Genomic DNA, 18,466 nt, shown 5'->3' on the forward strand with positions numbered 1-18,466 from the left:
GGTTTTAGACAATTGCACAGTTGCTTAGCAACCTGTGTCAGAGGTCATTGGTTGTTTTATCCGTCTCTCAAGTTTGTGACGTCAGCCAAAGAGCGGGCGCGAAAGAAGCCGGAAAGTTGCCATATATGGAGACCGGAAACGTCAAGACGGGCTGACACGACCTTAGAACACCGCGGGGAGGTTTCCTCAAGGTCGCCTGAGATAGCAGCTCCTCACGAAAATTCCCGGCATTCCCGGTAAGGACGACCTTGGGGAGTTCGTCCTTGCTGTGAAGAACAGACTGAGTGGTGCTGCTTTTGTGTCAGTATAGTAAGTTACCATGGTAACTTACACGCTCAGGAAATGTTTGACGTCAAAAATCGTGTCCCGACTCCATAATATATATTATGTGTATCTACGTACTCAGGCCAATACATCTGTAGCGCTTTACAAAAGTCGGCACTACACTTTGTCAGTATCCCCGTAGTCATAGACGAGTTGTTTCCATAGCATGATTGTACCATGTACAACTGAGTTCTTTCATTCACTAAAGGCCATCTCGTCTCACGAGGATGACGTAACGAAGATAACAACTTCAACTGTTGACGTCAGAACAACAAGGGGGCACTTCTCGCGTTGAATTAGGAAAGACGCGGAATTTAGGAAAGCGCCTCATATTCCCTTTTCTTGCTGAACGCCCAGTAAAATATCACTTCAGAAGCGCGTTTTCTGTCAGCGTTCCTCTCAGGTGACATTTGCAGCGTTAAACTCTCAACGTTCCTCCCAGGTGACATTTGGAGGGTTAAACTGTCTCCATGTGACATTAGCAGGGTTAAACTCTCAGCTCAGGTGACATTAGCAGGGTTGAACTGTCTCCAGGTGACATTAGCAGGGTTGAACTCTCAGCTCAGGTGACATTAGCAGGGTTAAACTTTCTCCAGGTGACATTAGCAGGGTTAAACTCTCAGCTCAGGTGACATTAGCAGGGTTGAACTCTCAGCTCAGGTGACATTAGCAGGGTTAAACTTTCTCCAGGTGACATTAGCAGGGTTAAACTCTCAGCTCAGGTGACATTAGCAGGGTTAAACTCTCAGCTCAGGTGACATTAGCAGGGTTGAACTCTCAGCTCAGGTGACATTAGCAGGGTTGAACTCTCAGCTCAGGTGACATTAGCAGGGTTGAACTTTCAGCTCTGGTGACATTAGCAGGGTTAAACTCTCTCAGCTCAGGTGACATTAGCAGGGTTGAACTGTCTCCAGGTGACACTTGCAGGGTTGAACTCTCAGCTCAGGTGACATTTGCAGGGTTGAACTCTCAGCTCAGGTGACATTAGCAGGGTTGAACTCTCAGCTCAGGTGACATTAGCAGGGTTGAACTTTCAGCTCTGGTGACATTAGCAGGGTTAAACTCTCTCAGCTCAGGTGACATTAGCAGGGTTGAACTGTCTCCAGGTGACATTTGCAGGGTTGAACTCTCAGCTCTAGTGACATTAGCAGGGTTAAACTTTCTCCAGGTGACATTAGCAGGGTTAAACTCTCAGCTCAGGTGACATTTGGAGGGTTAAACTGTCTCCAGGTGACACTTGCAGGGTTGAACTCTCAGCTCAGGTGACATTTGCAGGGTTGAACTCTCAGCTCAGGTGACATTAGCAGGGTTGAACTCTCAGCTCAGGTGACATTAGCAGGGTTGAACTTTCAGCTCTGGTGACATTAGCAGGGTTAAACTCTCTCAGCTCAGGTGACATTAGCAGGGTTGAACTGTCTCCAGGTGACACTTGCAGGGTTGAACTCTCAGCTCAGGTGACATTTGCAGGGTTGAACTCTCAGCTCAGGTGACATTAGCAGGGTTGAACTCTCAGCTCAGGTGACATTAGCAGGGTTGAACTTTCAGCTCTGGTGACATTAGCAGGGTTAAACTCTCTCAGCTCAGGTGACATTAGCAGGGTTGAACTGTCTCCAGGTGACACTTGCAGGGTTGAACTCTCAGCTCAGGTGACATTTGCAGGGTTGAACTCTCAGCTCAGGTGACATTAGCAGGGTTGAACTCTCAGCTCAGGTGACATTAGCAGGGTTGAACTTTCAGCTCTGGTGACATTAGCAGGGTTAAACTCTCTCAGCTCAGGTGACATTAGCAGGGTTGAACTGTCTCCAGGTGACATTTGCAGGGTTGAACTCTCAGCTCTAGTGACATTAGCAGGGTTAAACTTTCTCCAGGTGACATTAGCAGGATTAAACTCTCAGCTCAGGTGACATTTGCAGGGTTAAACGTTCTCCAGGTGACATTAGCAGGGTTGAACTCTCAGCTCAGGTGACATTAGCAGGGTTGAACTCTCAGCTCTGGTGACACTAGCAGGGTTAAACTTTCTCCAGGTGACATTAGCAGGGTTAAACTCTCAGCTCAGGTGACATTTGCAGGGTTAAACTTTCTCCAGGTGACATTAGCAGGGTTAAACTCTCAGCTCAGGTGACATTAGCAGGGTTGAACTCTCAGCTCAGGTGACATTAGCAGGGTTGAACTGTCTCCAGGTGACATTAGCAGGGTTGAACTCTCAGCTCAGGTGACATTAGCAGGGTTAAACTTACTCCAGGTGACATTAGCAGGGTTAAACTCTCAGCTCAGGTGACATTAGCAGGGTTAAACTTTCTCCAGGTGACATTAGCAGGGATAAACTCTCAGCTCAGGTGACATTAGCAGGGTTGAACTCTCAGCTCAGGTGACATTAGCAGGGTTGAACTCTCAGCTCAGGTGACATTAGCAGGGTTGAACTTTCAGCTCTGGTGACATTAGCAGGGTTAAACTCTCTCAGCTCAGGTGACATTAGCAGGGTTGAACTTTCAGCTCTGGTGACATTAGCAGGGTTAAACTCTCTCAGCTCAGGTGACATTAGCAGGGTTGAACTGTCTCCAGGTGACATTTGCAGGGTTGAACTCTCAGCTCTAGTGACATTAGCAGGGTTAAACTTTCTCCAGGTGACATTAGCAGGGTTAAACTCTCAGCTCAGGTGACATTTGCAGGGTTAAACTTTCTCCAGGTGACATTAGCAGGGTTGAACTCTCAGCTCAGGTGACATTAGCAGGGTTGAACTCTCAGCTCTGGTGACACTAGCAGGGTTAAACTTTCTCCAGGTGACATTAGCAGGGTTAAACTCTCAGCTCAGGTGACATTAGCAGGGTTAAACTGTCTCCAGGTGACATTTGCAGGGTTGAACTCTCAGCTCAGGTGACATTTGCAGGGTTAAACTTTCTCCAGGTGACATTTGCAGGGTTAAACTCTCAGCTCAGGTGACATTTGCAGGGTTAAACTTTCTCCAGGTGACATTTGCAGGGTTAAACACTCAGCTCAGGTGACATTAGCAGGGTTGAACTCTCAGCTCAGGTGACATTTGCAGGGTTAAACTCTCTCCAGGTGACACTTGCAGGGTTTAACTCTCTCAGTTCAGGTGACACTTGCAGGGGTAAACTCAGCTCAGGTGACATTAGCAGGGTTAAACTCTCAGCTCAGGTGACATTAGCAGGGTTAAACTCTCAGCTCAGGTGACATTTGCAGGGTTAAACTTACTCCAGGTGACATTAGCAGGGTTAAACTCTCAGCTCAGGTGACATTAGCAGGGTTAAACTTTCTCCAGGTGACATTAGCAGGGTTGAACTCTCAGCTCAGGTGACATTAGCAGGGTTGAACTCTCAGCTCTGGTGACATTAGCAGGGTTAAACTTTCTCCAGGTGACATTAGCAGGGTTAAACTCTCAGCTCTGGTGACATTAGCAGGGTTAAACTTTCTCCAGGTGACATTAGCATGGTTAAACTCTCAGCTCAGGTGACATTAGCAGGGTTAAACTGTCTCCAGGTGACATTAGCAGGGTTGAACTCTCAGCTCAGGTGACATTTGCAGGGTTAAACTCTCTCCAGGTGACACTTGCAGGGTTTAACTCTCTCAGTTCAGGTGACATTTGCAGGGGTAAACTCAGCTCAGGTGACATTTGCAGGGTTAAACTCTCAGCTCAGGTGTGATTAGCAGGGTTAAACTCTCAGCTCAGGTGACATTAGCAGGGTTAAACTCTCAGCTCAGGTGACATTAGCAGGGATAAACTCTCAGCTCAGGTGACATTAGCAGGGTTAAACTCTCAGCTCAGGTGACATTAGCAGGGTTAAACTCTCAGCTCAGGTGACATTTGCAGGGTTAAACTTTCTCCAGGTGACATTAGCAGGGTTAAACTCTCAGCTCAGGTGACATTAGCAGGGTTAAACTCTCAGCTCAGGTGACATTAGCAGGGTTAAACTTTCTCCAGGTGACATTAGCAGGGTTGAACTCTCAGCTCAGGTGACATTAGCAGGGTTGAACTCTCAGCTCTGGTGACATTAGCAGGGTTAAACTTTCTCCAGGTGACATTAGCAGGGTTAAACTCTCAGCTCAGGTGACATTAGCAGGGTTAAACTTTCTCCAGGTGACATTAGCATGGTTAAACTCTCAGCTCAGGTGACATTAGCAGGGTTAAACTGTCTCCAGGTGACATTAGCAGGGTTGAACTCTCAGCTCAGGTGACATTTGCAGGGTTAAACTCTCTCCAGGTGACACTTGCAGGGTTTAACTCTCTCAGTTCAGGTGACATTTGCAGGGGTAAACTCAGCTCAGGTGACATTTGCAGGGTTAAACTCTCAGCTCAGGTGACATTAGCAGGGTTAAACTCTCAGCTCAGGTGACATTAGCAGGGTTAAACTCTCAGCTCAGGTGACATTAGCAGGGATAAACTCTCAGCTCAGGTGACATTAGCAGGGTTAAACTCTCAGCTCAGGTGACATTAGCAGGGTTAAACTCTCAGCTCAGGTGACATTTGCAGGGTTAAACTTTCTCCAGGTGACATTAGCAGGGTTAAACTCTCAGCTCAGGTGACATTAGCAGGGTTAAACTCTCAGCTCAGGTGACATTAGCAGGGTTAAACTTTCTCCAGGTGACATTAGCAGGGTTGAACTCTCAGCTCAGGTGACATTAGCAGGGTTGAACTCTCAGCTCTGGTGACATTAGCAGGGTTAAACTTTCTCCAGGTGACATTAGCAGGGTTAAACTCTCAGCTCAGGTGACATTAGCAGGGTTAAACTGTCTCCAGGTGACATTAGCAGGGTTGAACTCTCAGCTCAGGTGACATTTGCAGGGTTAAACTCTCTCCAGGTGACACTTGCAGGGTTTAACTCTCTCAGTTCAGGTGACATTTGCAGGGGTAAACTCAGCTCAGGTGACATTAGCAGGGATAAACTCTCAGCTCAGGTGACATTAGCAGGGTTAAACTCTCAGCTCAGGTGACATTAGCAGGGTTGAACTCTCAGCTCAGGTGACATTTGCAGGGTTAAACTTTCTCCAGGTGACATTAGCAGGGTTGAACTCTCAGCTCAGGTGACATTAGCAGGGTTGAACTCTCAGCTCTGCTGACATTAGCAGGGTTAAACTTTCTCCAGGTGACATTAGCAGGGTTAAACTCTCAGCTCTGGTGACATTAGCAGGGTTAAACTTTCTCCAGGTGACATTAGCAGGGTTAAACTCTCAGCTCAGGTGACATTAGCAGGGTTAAACTGTCTCCAGGTGACATTAGCAGGGTTGAACTCTCAGCTCAGGTGACATTAGCAGGGTTGAACTCTCTCCAGGTGACACTTGCAGGGTTAAACTCTCAGCTCAGGTGACACTTGCAGGGTTGAACTCTCAGCTCAGGTGACATTTGCAGGGCTAAACTCTCTCCAGGTGACACTTGCAGGGTTTAACTCTCAGCTCAGGTGACACTTGCAGGGTTAAACTCTCAGCTCAGGTGACATTTGCAGGGTTAAACTCTCTCCAGGTGACACTTGCAGGGTTTAACTCTCTCAGTTCAGGTGACATTTGCAGGGGTAAACTCAGCTCAGGTGACATTAGCAGGGATAAACTCTCAGCTCAGGTGACATTAGCAGGGTTAAACTCTCAGCTCAGGTGACATTAGCAGGGTTGAACTCTCAGCTCTGGTGACATTAGCAGGGTTAAACTTTCTCCAGGTGACATAAGCAGGGTTAAACTCTCAGCTCAGGTGACATTAGCAGGGTTAAACTTTCTCCAGGTGACATTAGCAGGGTTGAACTCTCAGCTCAGGTGACATTAGCAGGGTTAAACTTTCTCCAGGTGACATTAGCAGGGTTGAACTCTCAGCTCAGGTGACATTTGCAGGGTTAAACTTTCTCCAGGTGACATTAGCAGGGTTAAACTCTCAGCTCAGGTGACATTTGGAGGGTTAAACTGTCTCCATGTGACATTAGCAGGGTTGAACTCTCAGCTCAGGTGACATTAGCAGGGTTAAACTCTCTCAGCTCAGGTGACACTTGCAGGGTTAAACTCTCAGCTCAGGTGACATTAGCAGGGTTAAACTTTCTCCAGGTGACATTTGCAGGGTTAAACACTCAGCTCAGGTGACATTTGCAGGGTTAAACACTCAGCTCAGGTGACATTTGCAGGGTTAAACTCTCAGCTCAGGTGACATTTGGAGGGTTAAACTGTCTCCATGTGACATTAGCAGGGTTGAACTCTCAGCTCAGGTGACATTAGCAGGGTTAAACTCTCTCAGCTCAGGTGACACTTGCAGGGTTAAACTCTCAGCTCAGGTGACATTAGCAGTGTTGAACTCTCAGCTCAGGTGACATTAGCAGGGTTAAACTCTCTCAGCTCAGGTGACACTTGCAGGGTTAAACTCTCAGCTCAGGTGACATTAGCAGGGTTAAACTCTCAGCCCAGGTGACATTTGCAGGGTTTAACTCTCAGCTCAGGTGACATTTGCAGGGTTTAACTCTCAGCTCAGGTGACATTTGCAGGGTTTAACTCTCTCAGCTCAGGTGACATTAGCAGGGTTAAACTCTCAGCGTTCCTCCCATCAGCTCCCAGGTGTGCCGTGTGCAAAAGCCCCTCTCCTGTCATTTGTGTGCCGTGGTGCCGGGTGCAAAGAGCAGTACTTAAAGCGGCTGAACTTGAGATTTGCGGAGCGGAGCGGAGGTTCAGCGCGGACGGACGGAGTCGAGACTGTTGCCGAGAGTTTCTGTGGAGCGAGTCGGTGAGTACCAGTGTTTACCTGGCCGCCTGCTGAAGTCGGGAGAGACACTCTATACTCCACTAGCACTGCGCTGGGCTGTCGGGGAAAGGTGTGCTTGTCACTTCCGCATTCCTTTCTACAAACGTGCCAACACGACGTCAGACGGCGTCACCTGACGTCGCGTCAGGACCTTAAGGGGAGCGGCGTCGCCTCCAGGCGTCTGGAGTTGTAGAGGTCTTGAGCAGAGTATGAGAAGGGTGTATTTAATGTCCCAGTAAACTTGCCACGTCCCTAAGCAGCTAGCTGGTGGCCATACTTGTGGGGCGGCCGTGAAATTCCCGCGGGGTGACGTCAGAGTTCCGCATTCCTGCGGGGCTCACGGTGGAACTAGATTTACGGCATAGAAACCCAGCCTCCCCCAGGCCTTCCTACGGGGCTATGGATCGTAGAATTTGGCAAGAAGGGGAAAAATGATTTGACCAGGAGAATCAGTCCACGGGAAGGTTAATCCCTCTGGTGGCCAGCCTCCCCTGGCAGATATTCTCCCGTACCCAGCGTTGGCTAGTCTTGTAGAGAGTAGCAGAAAATATTGCCAGAAGCCGGGAAACGTCGGGAAAGGGACGCTCAGTGGGAGGCCGCACGTTCTAGGTCAAGTTTGAAGTAATTATAATCCCTGCGCCCTGCCCTACCTGTGCACTGATAAGGGCGATAAGGGCGTGTTTATGTTATACCACCAGTCTGGGGGGTGTTTTGACATGACGGACGGCTTTAAGTGGTGGCTGCATAAGTCGGACGCAAGAGTTCACGAAGACGCGACTATTTCGGTCAAGTTTACTGTGGAGATGATGCCCCAAATTCTACCAAAAGGGACCTGGCGGTGCTTTATATCTGGGAGTGTTTGTGTCTGACGTCTGTTGTGGCACGGGCCGGCCGAGCCTTTTCGGTCGGCTCAAGTTTATCCGACACTCCCGCCCCATATTCTCCCCACGGGCGCGTGCTGTGTTTACGGTTGCTTTGTGAGCTGACTGGCTGTATAAGGAGACTTGTTTTGATGCATGTCTATAAGGCCGAACAGTCTGTGATTCACATATGGACGTGAGATCAGACCCACTGAGGAATTCAGTCGAGTTTAGACCGTGACCTACATGATTTCATACATTACATTGTAACTGTACGTGTGAGGGGCCAGCTCGTACAAATTACAAAAGCGTCCGACTCGGTTGTTGTTTTGTACTGTGTGGTTATACAAGGGTTGCTTTGGTAGCTCGGGAACTGTAGCGACTAGTTCAGACGGCAGAGCTCGGCCCCTCAGACCGCGCCATACGGACGGCCTCACGTCTGCGCCGTGCTGACCCCGCCTGACCCCACCTGCCGCAGCCCTGCGCCTGAGGTGTTCCCGGTCACGTAGCCGTGGTCTCGGCCGGCTAACCCCGCTGGTTGTAGGGGGAATATACTCTCCAAGCAGAGCTAGGGTTTCGGCTGGTTTTTAACGTGTTTTTAGGCGTTTTTGTCATGCCTTCTACTTTGTCATCGTTTTTGTAGAAGGCATGACAAAAACGCCTAAAAACACGTTAAAAACCAGCCGAAACCCTAGCTCTGCTTGGAGAGTAGGGGGAATATGGGCCAGGGGAGTTCGGTCACCAGAGGGGTTCATTGTCAGGGAAATGTTAGCCCTCCCGCGCGGTCTGACTCTGCTGGCCAGGTATCCCCCTTTCGGCTTTAAGGCTTTATGTCGATTTGTGCGATCCGTGCCCCTTTAGAAAGGCCTGGTGGAGGATAGCGACGTAGCTCCCCCAAGGCGGAAGTCGCCGCTTTCATGTGCAGGGCTGGGAAACAACCCCGGCGGTTTCCCTCCCAGACCAACACGGCAGCGTTTTGTAGGGTTGTTTTGTTGGCGCGCGGTATAACCTCCAAGCAGATACGTGGTTGTACCCTGTTCTTTCAGCCCTTCTTTTTTGTGTGACGCTTTTCTCGTCCTTTTCCGTGGTGTGCGTGTTTCTTTAATTTCTTGGTCTCACATGGAAAAGGTGATCTGTGAGGACCTGTGTGGAGGTTACGCCCTGTTTGTCTAGCCGAGAGGACAACAAGCCGAGTTCTGCAGGTTGTTGTCAGAGCGGGTCTTCAGCACAAGTGCCGCTTTTCTCGTCCTTCCGGTGGTGTGCTTGTTTCCCAGTTTGTCTCGTCACAGTTTGCTGAGCGAGTGTTCAGCACCAGTGACAGGGTGTCAGGTTCGGGTTGGCCCATCATTGCTCCATGTGGTCCGCAGGTAGCCTCTACCAGGCTCCTGAGGTGGCTGGAAAGAGTAGAAATGGCCATAATAGACATATAACATGCCAGAGGAGTTAGTTAGGTAGGATAGTCCTAAGGCGGCAAAATGCACGACCCGGTCAGCTAAACTCCGATCCTCTGGCATGTTATCCGTATATTTTCATTGCCCAATATCTACTCTTTCCAGCCACCTCTGGAGCCTGGTAGAGGCTACATCGGGGCTCATATGGCCCACAGGAGGCCAGGTAGTGGCTGGGCCCATCATGGCTCAGTATGGCCCACAGGAGGCCAGGTAGTGGCTGGGCCCATCATGGCTCAGTATGGCCCACAGGAGGCCAAGTACGCCGGAAACACGCCAAAAATGGTCAGGAATTCTCCCTGACGACGCGGGAGTTGGACGGAGGCCAAGAGTGTTCTCCTCTTGTCCTAAACACGCCCGGCCGGCGCCTGCCTCGTGTAAACCTGGGGAAGACATGTTCGGAACGACTCGCGGTCTGCAGGAATGTTGACAGGGTCATCAGCGGCGGGAAGGTTTATTTCTTGTTTACAGACCGCTGAAAGGATCTCTCGCCGCCCGGGTCCGGTGTGCGACACTTCGGCATGAGTCACGGGGCAGGCCGCCACCTGAGCGGATTCCGAACCCTGATACCAAAGACCAAAACGACAATTCTAGACAGCTTCCTCAACTCAATTCTTACCGGTCCGAGGCATGATTCCAACCGGTCCGAGGCATGATTCCAACCGGTCCGAGGCATTTCCAACCGGTCCGAGATACATTTCCTTACGTGCCGCGGTAGAATTCCAACCACTCCGCGCCCGTGAGAATTTCCTGCCCTACGCGCTGCCCTATCAACTAAGAATTGAGTTGAGGAAGCTGTCTAGAATTGTCGTTTTGGTCTTTGGTACCCTGACGGATTTTTCTCACGGCGTTCCAGAAATACCCGGAGCCTCTCCTGCCCAAAACGGCCGCGGGGAAAGCTTGTTTGTGCAGAGCAAACGCCGAGGACACTGCCCGCGCTGTTGGCTCGAACTAGTAGAACAATATTTGCCGAGTCGGCAGCGTACATTACTGGCTACAGGCAAATTTGCGGAGCTGCTGCACAGAAGGCCCGGCTTGCAGGCACACACACCAGCCGCTACCGCCTGGGTTCTCACCGGGAGGAAAAGTTAGGCCCCAGTTTATAATAGCCTCCACCAGGCCTTCCTAAGGGCGGCCCCAGTTTATAATAGCCTCCACCAGGCCTTCCTAAGGGCGGCCCCAGTTTATAATAGCCTCCACCAGGCCTTCCTAAGGGCGGCCCCAGTTTATAATAGCCTCCACCAGGCCTTCCTAAGGGCAGGCCCAGTTTATAATAGCCTCCACCAGGCCTTCCTAAGGGCGGGCCCAGTTTATAATAGCCTCCACCAGGCCTCCCTAAGGGCCAGAAGAGTGATCTCTAGCCTAATACGGGAAGGGAAGCATAAGTCATTTCCTGGCCCAGTGACATCCTCCGGTGGCCAAACTCAACTGGCAAATAATTCTCCATAAAGCCATCAAATTTAGTCTGCAAATGTCAACTGAGAAAGTTTTTGGTTAGTGTTTCGTGACGGAGTTTCTCCAGACGGGCCTTGGCAGCCGGACGCTCCTTATATGGTTGCAGGCCCTATATGGTTGCAGACCTTATATGGGTGCAGACCATACATGGGTGCATAGAGGGGCGGGAAAAGGCATGCGGCACGTCACAAGCGCGGGAAACTGTCAACACACGAAGGGGGTGGGGGGTGGTCACGGTTGCCATGTGGTTCTGCAGACTGTTCTGTGCGATGTTTGGAATAAAAGTCATCACCTAAAAAACCTACTGATGCTGGAAATACAATTTTCTCACACGTGTTAGAGTCAGACATCTCGTCTCCCTTGGACGATACGAGTTTTCATAATAATACGTTTATTGCAAGTACATGTAACAGAGACATACAATAATGATGGTAAATACAATGATATTAAGCAGTGCTTCCTAAAGTACACCACATTACAAGATACACATCGAGCTAGGTTTGTTAGATGTTATCTTTTCTTTTGAGGGCAGAGGGAGACAAATCTCCCCTCCTGTTCTGTAATATGATAAGTAATATGTGGGTTCCTTGATTTTAACAGTAGAATTTGGTATTTGAATTTGATGATTACAAAAAAAAAAAGATGAAAAATTGTGGAAGTCTGTCGACTTAGTATACCTTAGAGCAATTTTCATTTCTGGAATGCTCAGAATCAGTGTAGGTCTATGTATCAGTGTAGGTCTATGTATCAATGTAGGTCTATGTATCAGTGTAGGTCTATGTTTTACGTTGTTAGGCTGACAGTTTGACTCCTTCCACCTTCACAGTTGGCATGACGTCATCTCTCTCTTGTTTTGCAGTGTAGAGATCTCCCATCATGCCTTTCAGGGCCCCGGAGGCGCCGAAGTGCCCGAAATGCGGCAAGTCGGTTTACCAGGCGGAGGAGCGGCTGGCGGCCGGGAGGAGCTTCCACAACACCTGCTTCAAGTGCGGTAAGTGCCTGTCTTACACCTGTCTTACACCTGTCTTACAAATGTCTCACACACGTCTTACACTTACACCTATCTTACACCTGCTGGCGGCCGGGAGGAGCTTCCACAACACCTGCTTCAAGTGCGGTAAGTACCTGTCTTACACATGTCTTACACCTACCTTACACATGTCTTACACCTGCCTTACACATGTCTTACACCTGTCTTACACCTATCTTACACCTGCTGGCGGCCGGCAAGAGCTTCCACAACACCTGCTTCAAGTGCGGTAAGTACCTGTCTTACACATGTCTTACACCTACCTTACACATGTCTTACACCTGCCTTACACATGTCTGACACCTGTCTTACACCTATCTTACACATACATGTCTTACGCTTACACAAATCTTAGATGTTTTGTGTTCAGGCTTTTAATCAATAACTCAATCATATCATAAATCCCTTTTTGCACATCCCCGTTCTCGCAGGTTTGTGTAACAAGATGCTGGACTCTACCACTGTGGCGGAGAGGGAGGACTGCCTCTTCTGTAAGACGTGTTACGGGAAGAAGTACGGCCCCAAGGGCGTTGGGTTCGGACAGGGCGCAGGCGCACTAGGGATGGACTCGGGCGAGAGGTTCGGCAACAAGCCCACCGAAAGGTAACATTTCTCACGTTTCCATGACGTCACGTTTACATGGCAACAAGTCCACCGAAAGGTAACTTCTCTCTCAAGTTTCCCTGGCAACAAGCCCATCGAAAGGTAAAATTTCTCACGTTTCTATGACGTCATATTTCCATGGCAACAAGCCCATCGAAATGTAACACTTTTCTGACGTTTCGATGGCAATAACTCCACCGAAAGGTAATGTCTCTCACGTTTTTATGACGTCATATTTCAATGACGTCATTTCCTTCCCACGTTCAAATGACGTAATGTTTTTTCAAATGTTTTCTCACAGAACGGACATTTCCCCTCCTCTAGTTCTTCACAGTTGGCATGACTTTATAGTACTCAAAAACGCAACAGGTAGAATGGTGAAATATCGGCCTGACAGCGCCTCCTATCGGTTCTGTTTCTCCCTGCAGCACGGCCCCCATGACCGGCGCCGCCTACCTGAACGTCGGGAAGTCCTCGGAGCCCGCCAAACCCTCCAAATATGGCAGCACCGCCGAGAAGTGTCCGCGCTGCGGGGGGTCCGTCTACCCTGCCGAGAAGGTCATCGGCGCAGGAAAGGTAACCGCCATCTTGGATCTTTTTTATACTTGGTTTTGTCAAGGAGGTTTTATCTATATAAAACCTCATTGGTTTTATTTTGTTTTCAACCGGTACTTTGAACAAGGTAGATATGATAGACCGTGTATTTTCCATCGTGGACTCAGTATTTTCCGCCTTGATAGTATATGATTTTCTGCATTATTGTCCGCTGTCCGAACTTACATAGAAACTGTCCGAATGCGTTAGTCAGACTTGGCCGTGATGTGAACCCCCCTGTGTTGTGTGTGGAACAGTCCTGGCACAAGGTGTGCTTCAAGTGTTCCAACTGCAACAAGGCGCTGGACTCTACCAATGTGTGCGACCGGGAGGGGGAGATCTACTGCAAAGGTGAGGGGTGTGGGATAACACCTGTGTGCTGTGCCGTGTGTTTTTTAAATGCTAACCTGCCCACCCCCGTGTGGGACGTGCTGTGTTCCAGTCCTGGCACAAAAGATGCTTCACGTGTGTGGAGTGCAACAAGTCCTTGGACTCGACCACTGTAAACGACAGGGAGGGACAGGTTTACTGCAAAGGTAGACACTAACGTTTTATTAATATAATTGATTAATAGATAAATCAAAACATGGAAATTGACTGTATTACTGTAACAGCAGCGTGATCAGTCTCGGAGCAAAGAGTAACGGCTGAGAACTCATATTTACTTGTCGTAAATTGAGGATGACTGCTTTACTTACTTTTGTTTATTTGTCGTAACATGTCGTAACCTTTGGTGATGCTTTGTTTGCTACATTGACCGAACCGACATTAACAGGGTTCCCTGCATTAATGTTTATTTGTTTATTTATGTTTATTTGTTTACACCCCTCCCCTCCCAGCCTGCTACGCACGCGGCTTCGGTCCCAGCGGCCTGAGGGCGGGACAGGGAGCCGGGGTCCGCACCGAGACCAAGGCGCCGTCCACCGCCGTCATCTGAACCCGCACAGCTCATTGGTCGAGATCGCCGTGACGCACGCTACACAGGCACGCTATTGGACGGCGCCAGGAGACCGTTAGCCAATGAAATAGGGTGACAAGCTATTGAATTACGTCAGTATGTCTTTGGCCAATGAAATAGGATGACAGGCGAGGGTTGGCTGCCGCTTTCTTGCGCGGTGATTGGATACTATATTTAAAGAAGAGAGATGATTGGATACTATATTTAGAGAAGAGAGATGATTGGATACTATATTTAGAGAAGAGAGCTATTCTTGTCCTATATTGTTGCAACTGTACATGTACGTACTTATGTAGATAACGAGTAGAGGTATTTTTATGTAAAAGATAATAGGAGAAAGTAAAGTTTTAATAGTTTTTTTTTCTAAATCGTGTAGAAACATGGACTGCCATGAGTACATAAGGGCTTGGTAGTGGTGCAGCTTGTACGTTTGTATCGCTTAATTCAAGAAGTCAGCAGTTTGTTCGCAAGTATCTACGGTGATATCAACGAAATAAGAACTCTAGTAATGAACATGTGACTCTGTGGAAGGAGCTTGTCTTAAGGTAAGTTTCGAGACGTATCGTGAATGACATATCTTTAAGGCGTTGCTGAAATAAGACGTTGCACTTCGCACTCCAGACGTGTCTTGTCGTTACTTCTGATCCTTGTCTGACGTCACATCAATCAGGGAAAGGGGACCGGACCGTGAATGTTCGGGTCTTTTCTCGACGCCAGTTTTCTCACCTCTCAGCGTTTCGGCAACTATTCTGCTTCTTGTTCTCTCTGAAAACCTCTAACAATCCCATTCCACTTAGCCTGGATGCCAGACCCCCTATCTGACACATCTATCGTTTGATATGTTAGAGATGGGGTTCCGGCATCCAGGCTACATTCCACTAGTGGCGACCTTGATGCAACCCAACGATGTGTCAGAGCGCTCGACGAATTTCGAAGATAATTTTTTTTGTTACACTTTGTGTGTTTTGATGTATTTTCAGTCATCCATAACATTTTGTATGATATTCCAATTATGTAGCCAATGGTTATTGCCGAAGGCGCTCACTGTCAAGTGGAATGGCGGCCCTACAACCCATTTCTCCCCCAAAACTGAAAGAAATTCTACAGAGTAAAAAGAACCAACGAGACATCAAAGTTTAACATAAATTCTTGTTCTGGTGATTCAAACAGACATCATATCAACACCTCCGAGTTCCTCAATGTTTTCTTTACTTCGTACAAAACGTCTTAAGATATACACATGTACGCTCCTTACTTAGTGTGGCTGTAACAAATCAAGTTCAAGGTTATCAACACAGCTTCTTCGATTTTGGAAGACAGTTAAGTTTGGCCATCATTAACATAACACACGGCGGCACCAATTCAACTTGTCGGTTCTCCTGTTCTTTTAAGACTAAATTCGAACCGAAAGACCAACACGACTCTGAGGCAAAGTCTGTCCGTTTTGGCACAAACAGTTTCAGGAAGAGAAGATCAAAGATTCAAGTTTTCCTCTCAGCCCTGTTTCATGTCGACCCCTCGCCATATCTTCACTTTGATACGCCGAGGAAGGTTAGACATCCAGGTAATACGCCAAAAGATAGTCAGTCAAGCAACTGGATACAATTTTGAAACAGATGTATTGGAATATCAATTCAGAGTTTTGGTTTAAAACCTGGTTCTCCGTTCTTCCCTTTAGTCACTGACGAAAGATAGCGGTTGCTGTCTGAAACGCCTGCTTCAAAGTTTATCCAGTTGCTTGTCTCTTGGCGTATCTTCACTTTGAAATGTCCGAGAAGAAGGGGAATAGACTGGTGAGGCCGAACTGCCGGAAAAATCTCACAAGAAAGTTCGTCACTCTGATCTGAGGAGACACACACGTAGGATGCTCCACTGAAGTAAGACAGAATAAAATGTTCCTGATTTAACTTTGCACTGAGACCACTAATTCACGAGGTAATATCCGATTGTTAAGGGAAGTAAGAGATGAGAAGACATCTTGACTGCTGGAGACATCCTGAGGTTTATTTCTAAACGCGATGAGAAGTGTTTGTCGTGCTGCATCCCCCCGATAGGGGGCGCTGATGACTGCCGCACCATGCGGCTGTTGGTGCTCATCGTAATATGAAATCTTTATTGACATGACAAAAGTACAGCGACTATATGTGTTCTGCCATCTGTTCACACCATACTATCACCAATCCATTTCCTTGGTTCGCAGGTATTTCATATGAAAACTTCAGGAAAAAAACAAGATTAGTATCTAATACCAGCTCAGAAAAGGACAAGAAATAGCCATGCCTTTAAGTACCAGACTTTTCAACCTAGGATTGATGTGTTTAAAAATTCGTATTTTCCTAGAACGATCGTAGAGTGGAACTTGTTACAACCAAGTACAGTGGAAGCATCCTCATTAGATAGCTTTAAACAATGCATGCAGTTAGATATGCGAAGGTAAGACGTGACAGGTCGTTCGGTGTAATATAACCAGCTGCTGCCGCGCCGCGTGCCTGCGAAGCTGGTGTGTTACGCCGAATGGCGGTTATACCAGCTACAAAGATACAGATACAGAAGATGAAAACATAGAGCTGGTAGGAACACTAGCATCTGACTTTACATTTCCTGACACTTTCTGACTTTACATTCCCTGAAACTGTGTGTCCCAAGGTAGGACTTTCCCTCTGCTTCATGAGGGTCTTCTGGTTGAGCATTCTTTCTTTCAACCCGAGAACCCAAATGTGTGGCTTATACCGGCGCAAATGTATAAAAATCTGACTGAAGCATCCATGGATCGGAGTCAACAGCAGGGACCCACAGCACAAAGGTCATGTTCACTGGAATGTGATATTCAGTGTTGAAAAGTCAAATGTACAAGTCAACTCTACATCTATCTGCTCTGCTCTGCTGTTCAGTATATGTATATATATGTTTATATATATATACACACTTTTTTCCTACATTCGCAGTTCTAGAAATTGCTGTCATTGCTTAATATGTTTACACAGACATCCACAGGACAAGTCTACAAAACACGACTAACAATGATTGGAGTATTGACTATTGTGGTACAAACTAGGATGGGTGTGTGTGTGTGTGTGGGGGGGGGGGGGGGGGGTTGTGGGCATGTTGTGTGTGTGTGAGTGTGTGTGAGTGTATGTGGGGGGGGGGGGTATTGTGGGCATGTTGTGTATGTGTGTGAGTGTGTGTGTGTGTGGGGGGGGGTATTGTGGGCATGTTGTGTGTGTGTGTGTGGGGGGGGGGGGGTATTGTGGGCATGTTGTGTGTGTATGTGTGTGTGTGTGGGGGGTATTGTGGGCATGTTGTGTATGTGTGTGAGTGTGTGTGTGTGTGTGGGGGGGGTATTGTGGGCATGTTGTGTATGTGTGTGAGTGTGAGTGTGTGTGTGTGGGGGGGGGGGGGGGTATTGTGGGCATCTTGTGTGTGGGGGGGGGGGGGGGGAGTGGTGACGTGTGAAGTTCTCTGTATGTACACATGTGGTACATAACATATGTACATATGTACATGACAAATGGGATGGCATGGCCATATCCATGATTCTGTATATTTAGTACCTGCAGGCTGCTAGCCATATAATATATCTATACAATGCTATAATGCTATTATGTATCATGCAATATCTTTATACCTTAATGCATTGTTTTCATAACCAGTGCTGTGGATATGAAGTCAGCCCTAGTTTCACTGTGAGAATATCATAAACTTACCAGAATCTGACATGGGAACTTCAGTCTAGCAAGTTGTACACAAACACACATAATAACATTTACAACACTACATATCATCTAACCTAACATACAAAATATACAAACATTGCATCATGGCTTCCCACAGTGGTAAACTGACTATGTATGATATAGACCTTTCTCACGCGGCGGCCATGATAGAATGAAAACGAGGCCCTTGTGGCAAGCATTAGACCGATCCTAACTGTCAATCACAATTACCAGTTTAGCCAATGATTACCTGATAATTAGAGAATCGACCAATGAGGAAGTGGCTGCATGACCGTCAAATATTTGCATTTCTATGTTTTTATTTTGCATTTCTACGCTCTGACAGAGGAGGGCGGAGACTATGGGATCGGTCAACGAAGCTCTAAATTGCTGCATCTTTTTTGTACATTGCATTAGTTGTAATATTGATACTTGGATATCATATTTTAAAACTTAATGTGATTTAGGAGGAAAACTAAATCTGTACATTATTTTTGCTTCTTTGCCTCATTGGCCTCGTCTTCATTCTATCATGTCCGCCGCGTGAGAAAGGTGATATATACAGGCAGGCTACCTTCTCACACATACAGCAGTCAGGATGAAGCACTCATTTGTCACAATTTAACATTCAAAATTGGTTACTATGGAATCCATTGGCCAATCAGGAGAAGGGAAGCAAGCAACCAGCCAATCAGAAGGAAGCATGCAGGCAGCTTCAGAAGGTTATTGCCAACTTGTGCAGACAACTTCAATA

General features: G+C 47.7%; 1 protein-coding gene across 3 annotated transcripts; it reads left to right on the forward strand.

Moving 5' to 3' along the window:
- Positions 1-6,893: 6,893 nt before the first annotated feature.
- Positions 6,894-14,619, forward strand: LOC136429604 (cysteine and glycine-rich protein 2-like). Of its 3 annotated transcripts, none has more exons than XM_066419484.1 (6): positions 6,894-7,033; positions 11,674-11,805; positions 12,276-12,447; positions 12,876-13,023; positions 13,299-13,392; positions 13,881-14,619. In XM_066419484.1, the coding sequence occupies exons 2-6, from the start codon at positions 11,691-11,693 to the stop codon at positions 13,976-13,978; spliced, it is 627 nt and encodes a 208-aa protein (XP_066275581.1). In that variant the 5' UTR covers positions 6,894-7,033; positions 11,674-11,690; the 3' UTR covers positions 13,979-14,619. The 3 variants fall into 3 exon arrangements, with proteins under 3 accessions (XP_066275581.1, XP_066275580.1, XP_066275582.1); XM_066419483.1 differs by lacking the exon at positions 13,299-13,392 and adding an exon at positions 13,484-13,577 and having other exon boundaries at positions 6,896-7,033; XM_066419485.1 differs by lacking the exons at positions 6,894-7,033; positions 11,674-11,805; positions 13,299-13,392 and adding exons at positions 11,968-12,073; positions 13,484-13,577.
- Positions 14,620-18,466: the final 3,847 nt, after the last annotated feature.

This window comes from Branchiostoma lanceolatum, chromosome 3 (genome assembly GCF_035083965.1).
Source record: "Branchiostoma lanceolatum isolate klBraLanc5 chromosome 3, klBraLanc5.hap2, whole genome shotgun sequence".
Classification (NCBI taxonomy): Eukaryota; Metazoa; Chordata; class Leptocardii; order Amphioxiformes; family Branchiostomatidae; genus Branchiostoma; species Branchiostoma lanceolatum.

What these genes read in the sequence shown, in the direction of transcription:
- LOC136429604 (XM_066419484.1), top strand. Translation starts at nt 11,691, where the DNA reads ATGCCTTTCAGGGCCCCGGAGGCGCCGAAGTGCCCGAAATGCGGCAAG. An exon ending in GGCAACAAGCCCACCGAAAG is followed by an intron (nt 12,448 to 12,875) that starts GTAACATTTCTC and finishes TTCTCCCTGCAG; the next exon opens with CACGGCCCCCATGACCGGCG. An exon ending in GGGGGAGATCTACTGCAAAG is followed by an intron (nt 13,393 to 13,880) that starts GTGAGGGGTGTG and finishes CTCCCCTCCCAG; the next exon opens with CCTGCTACGCACGCGGCTTC.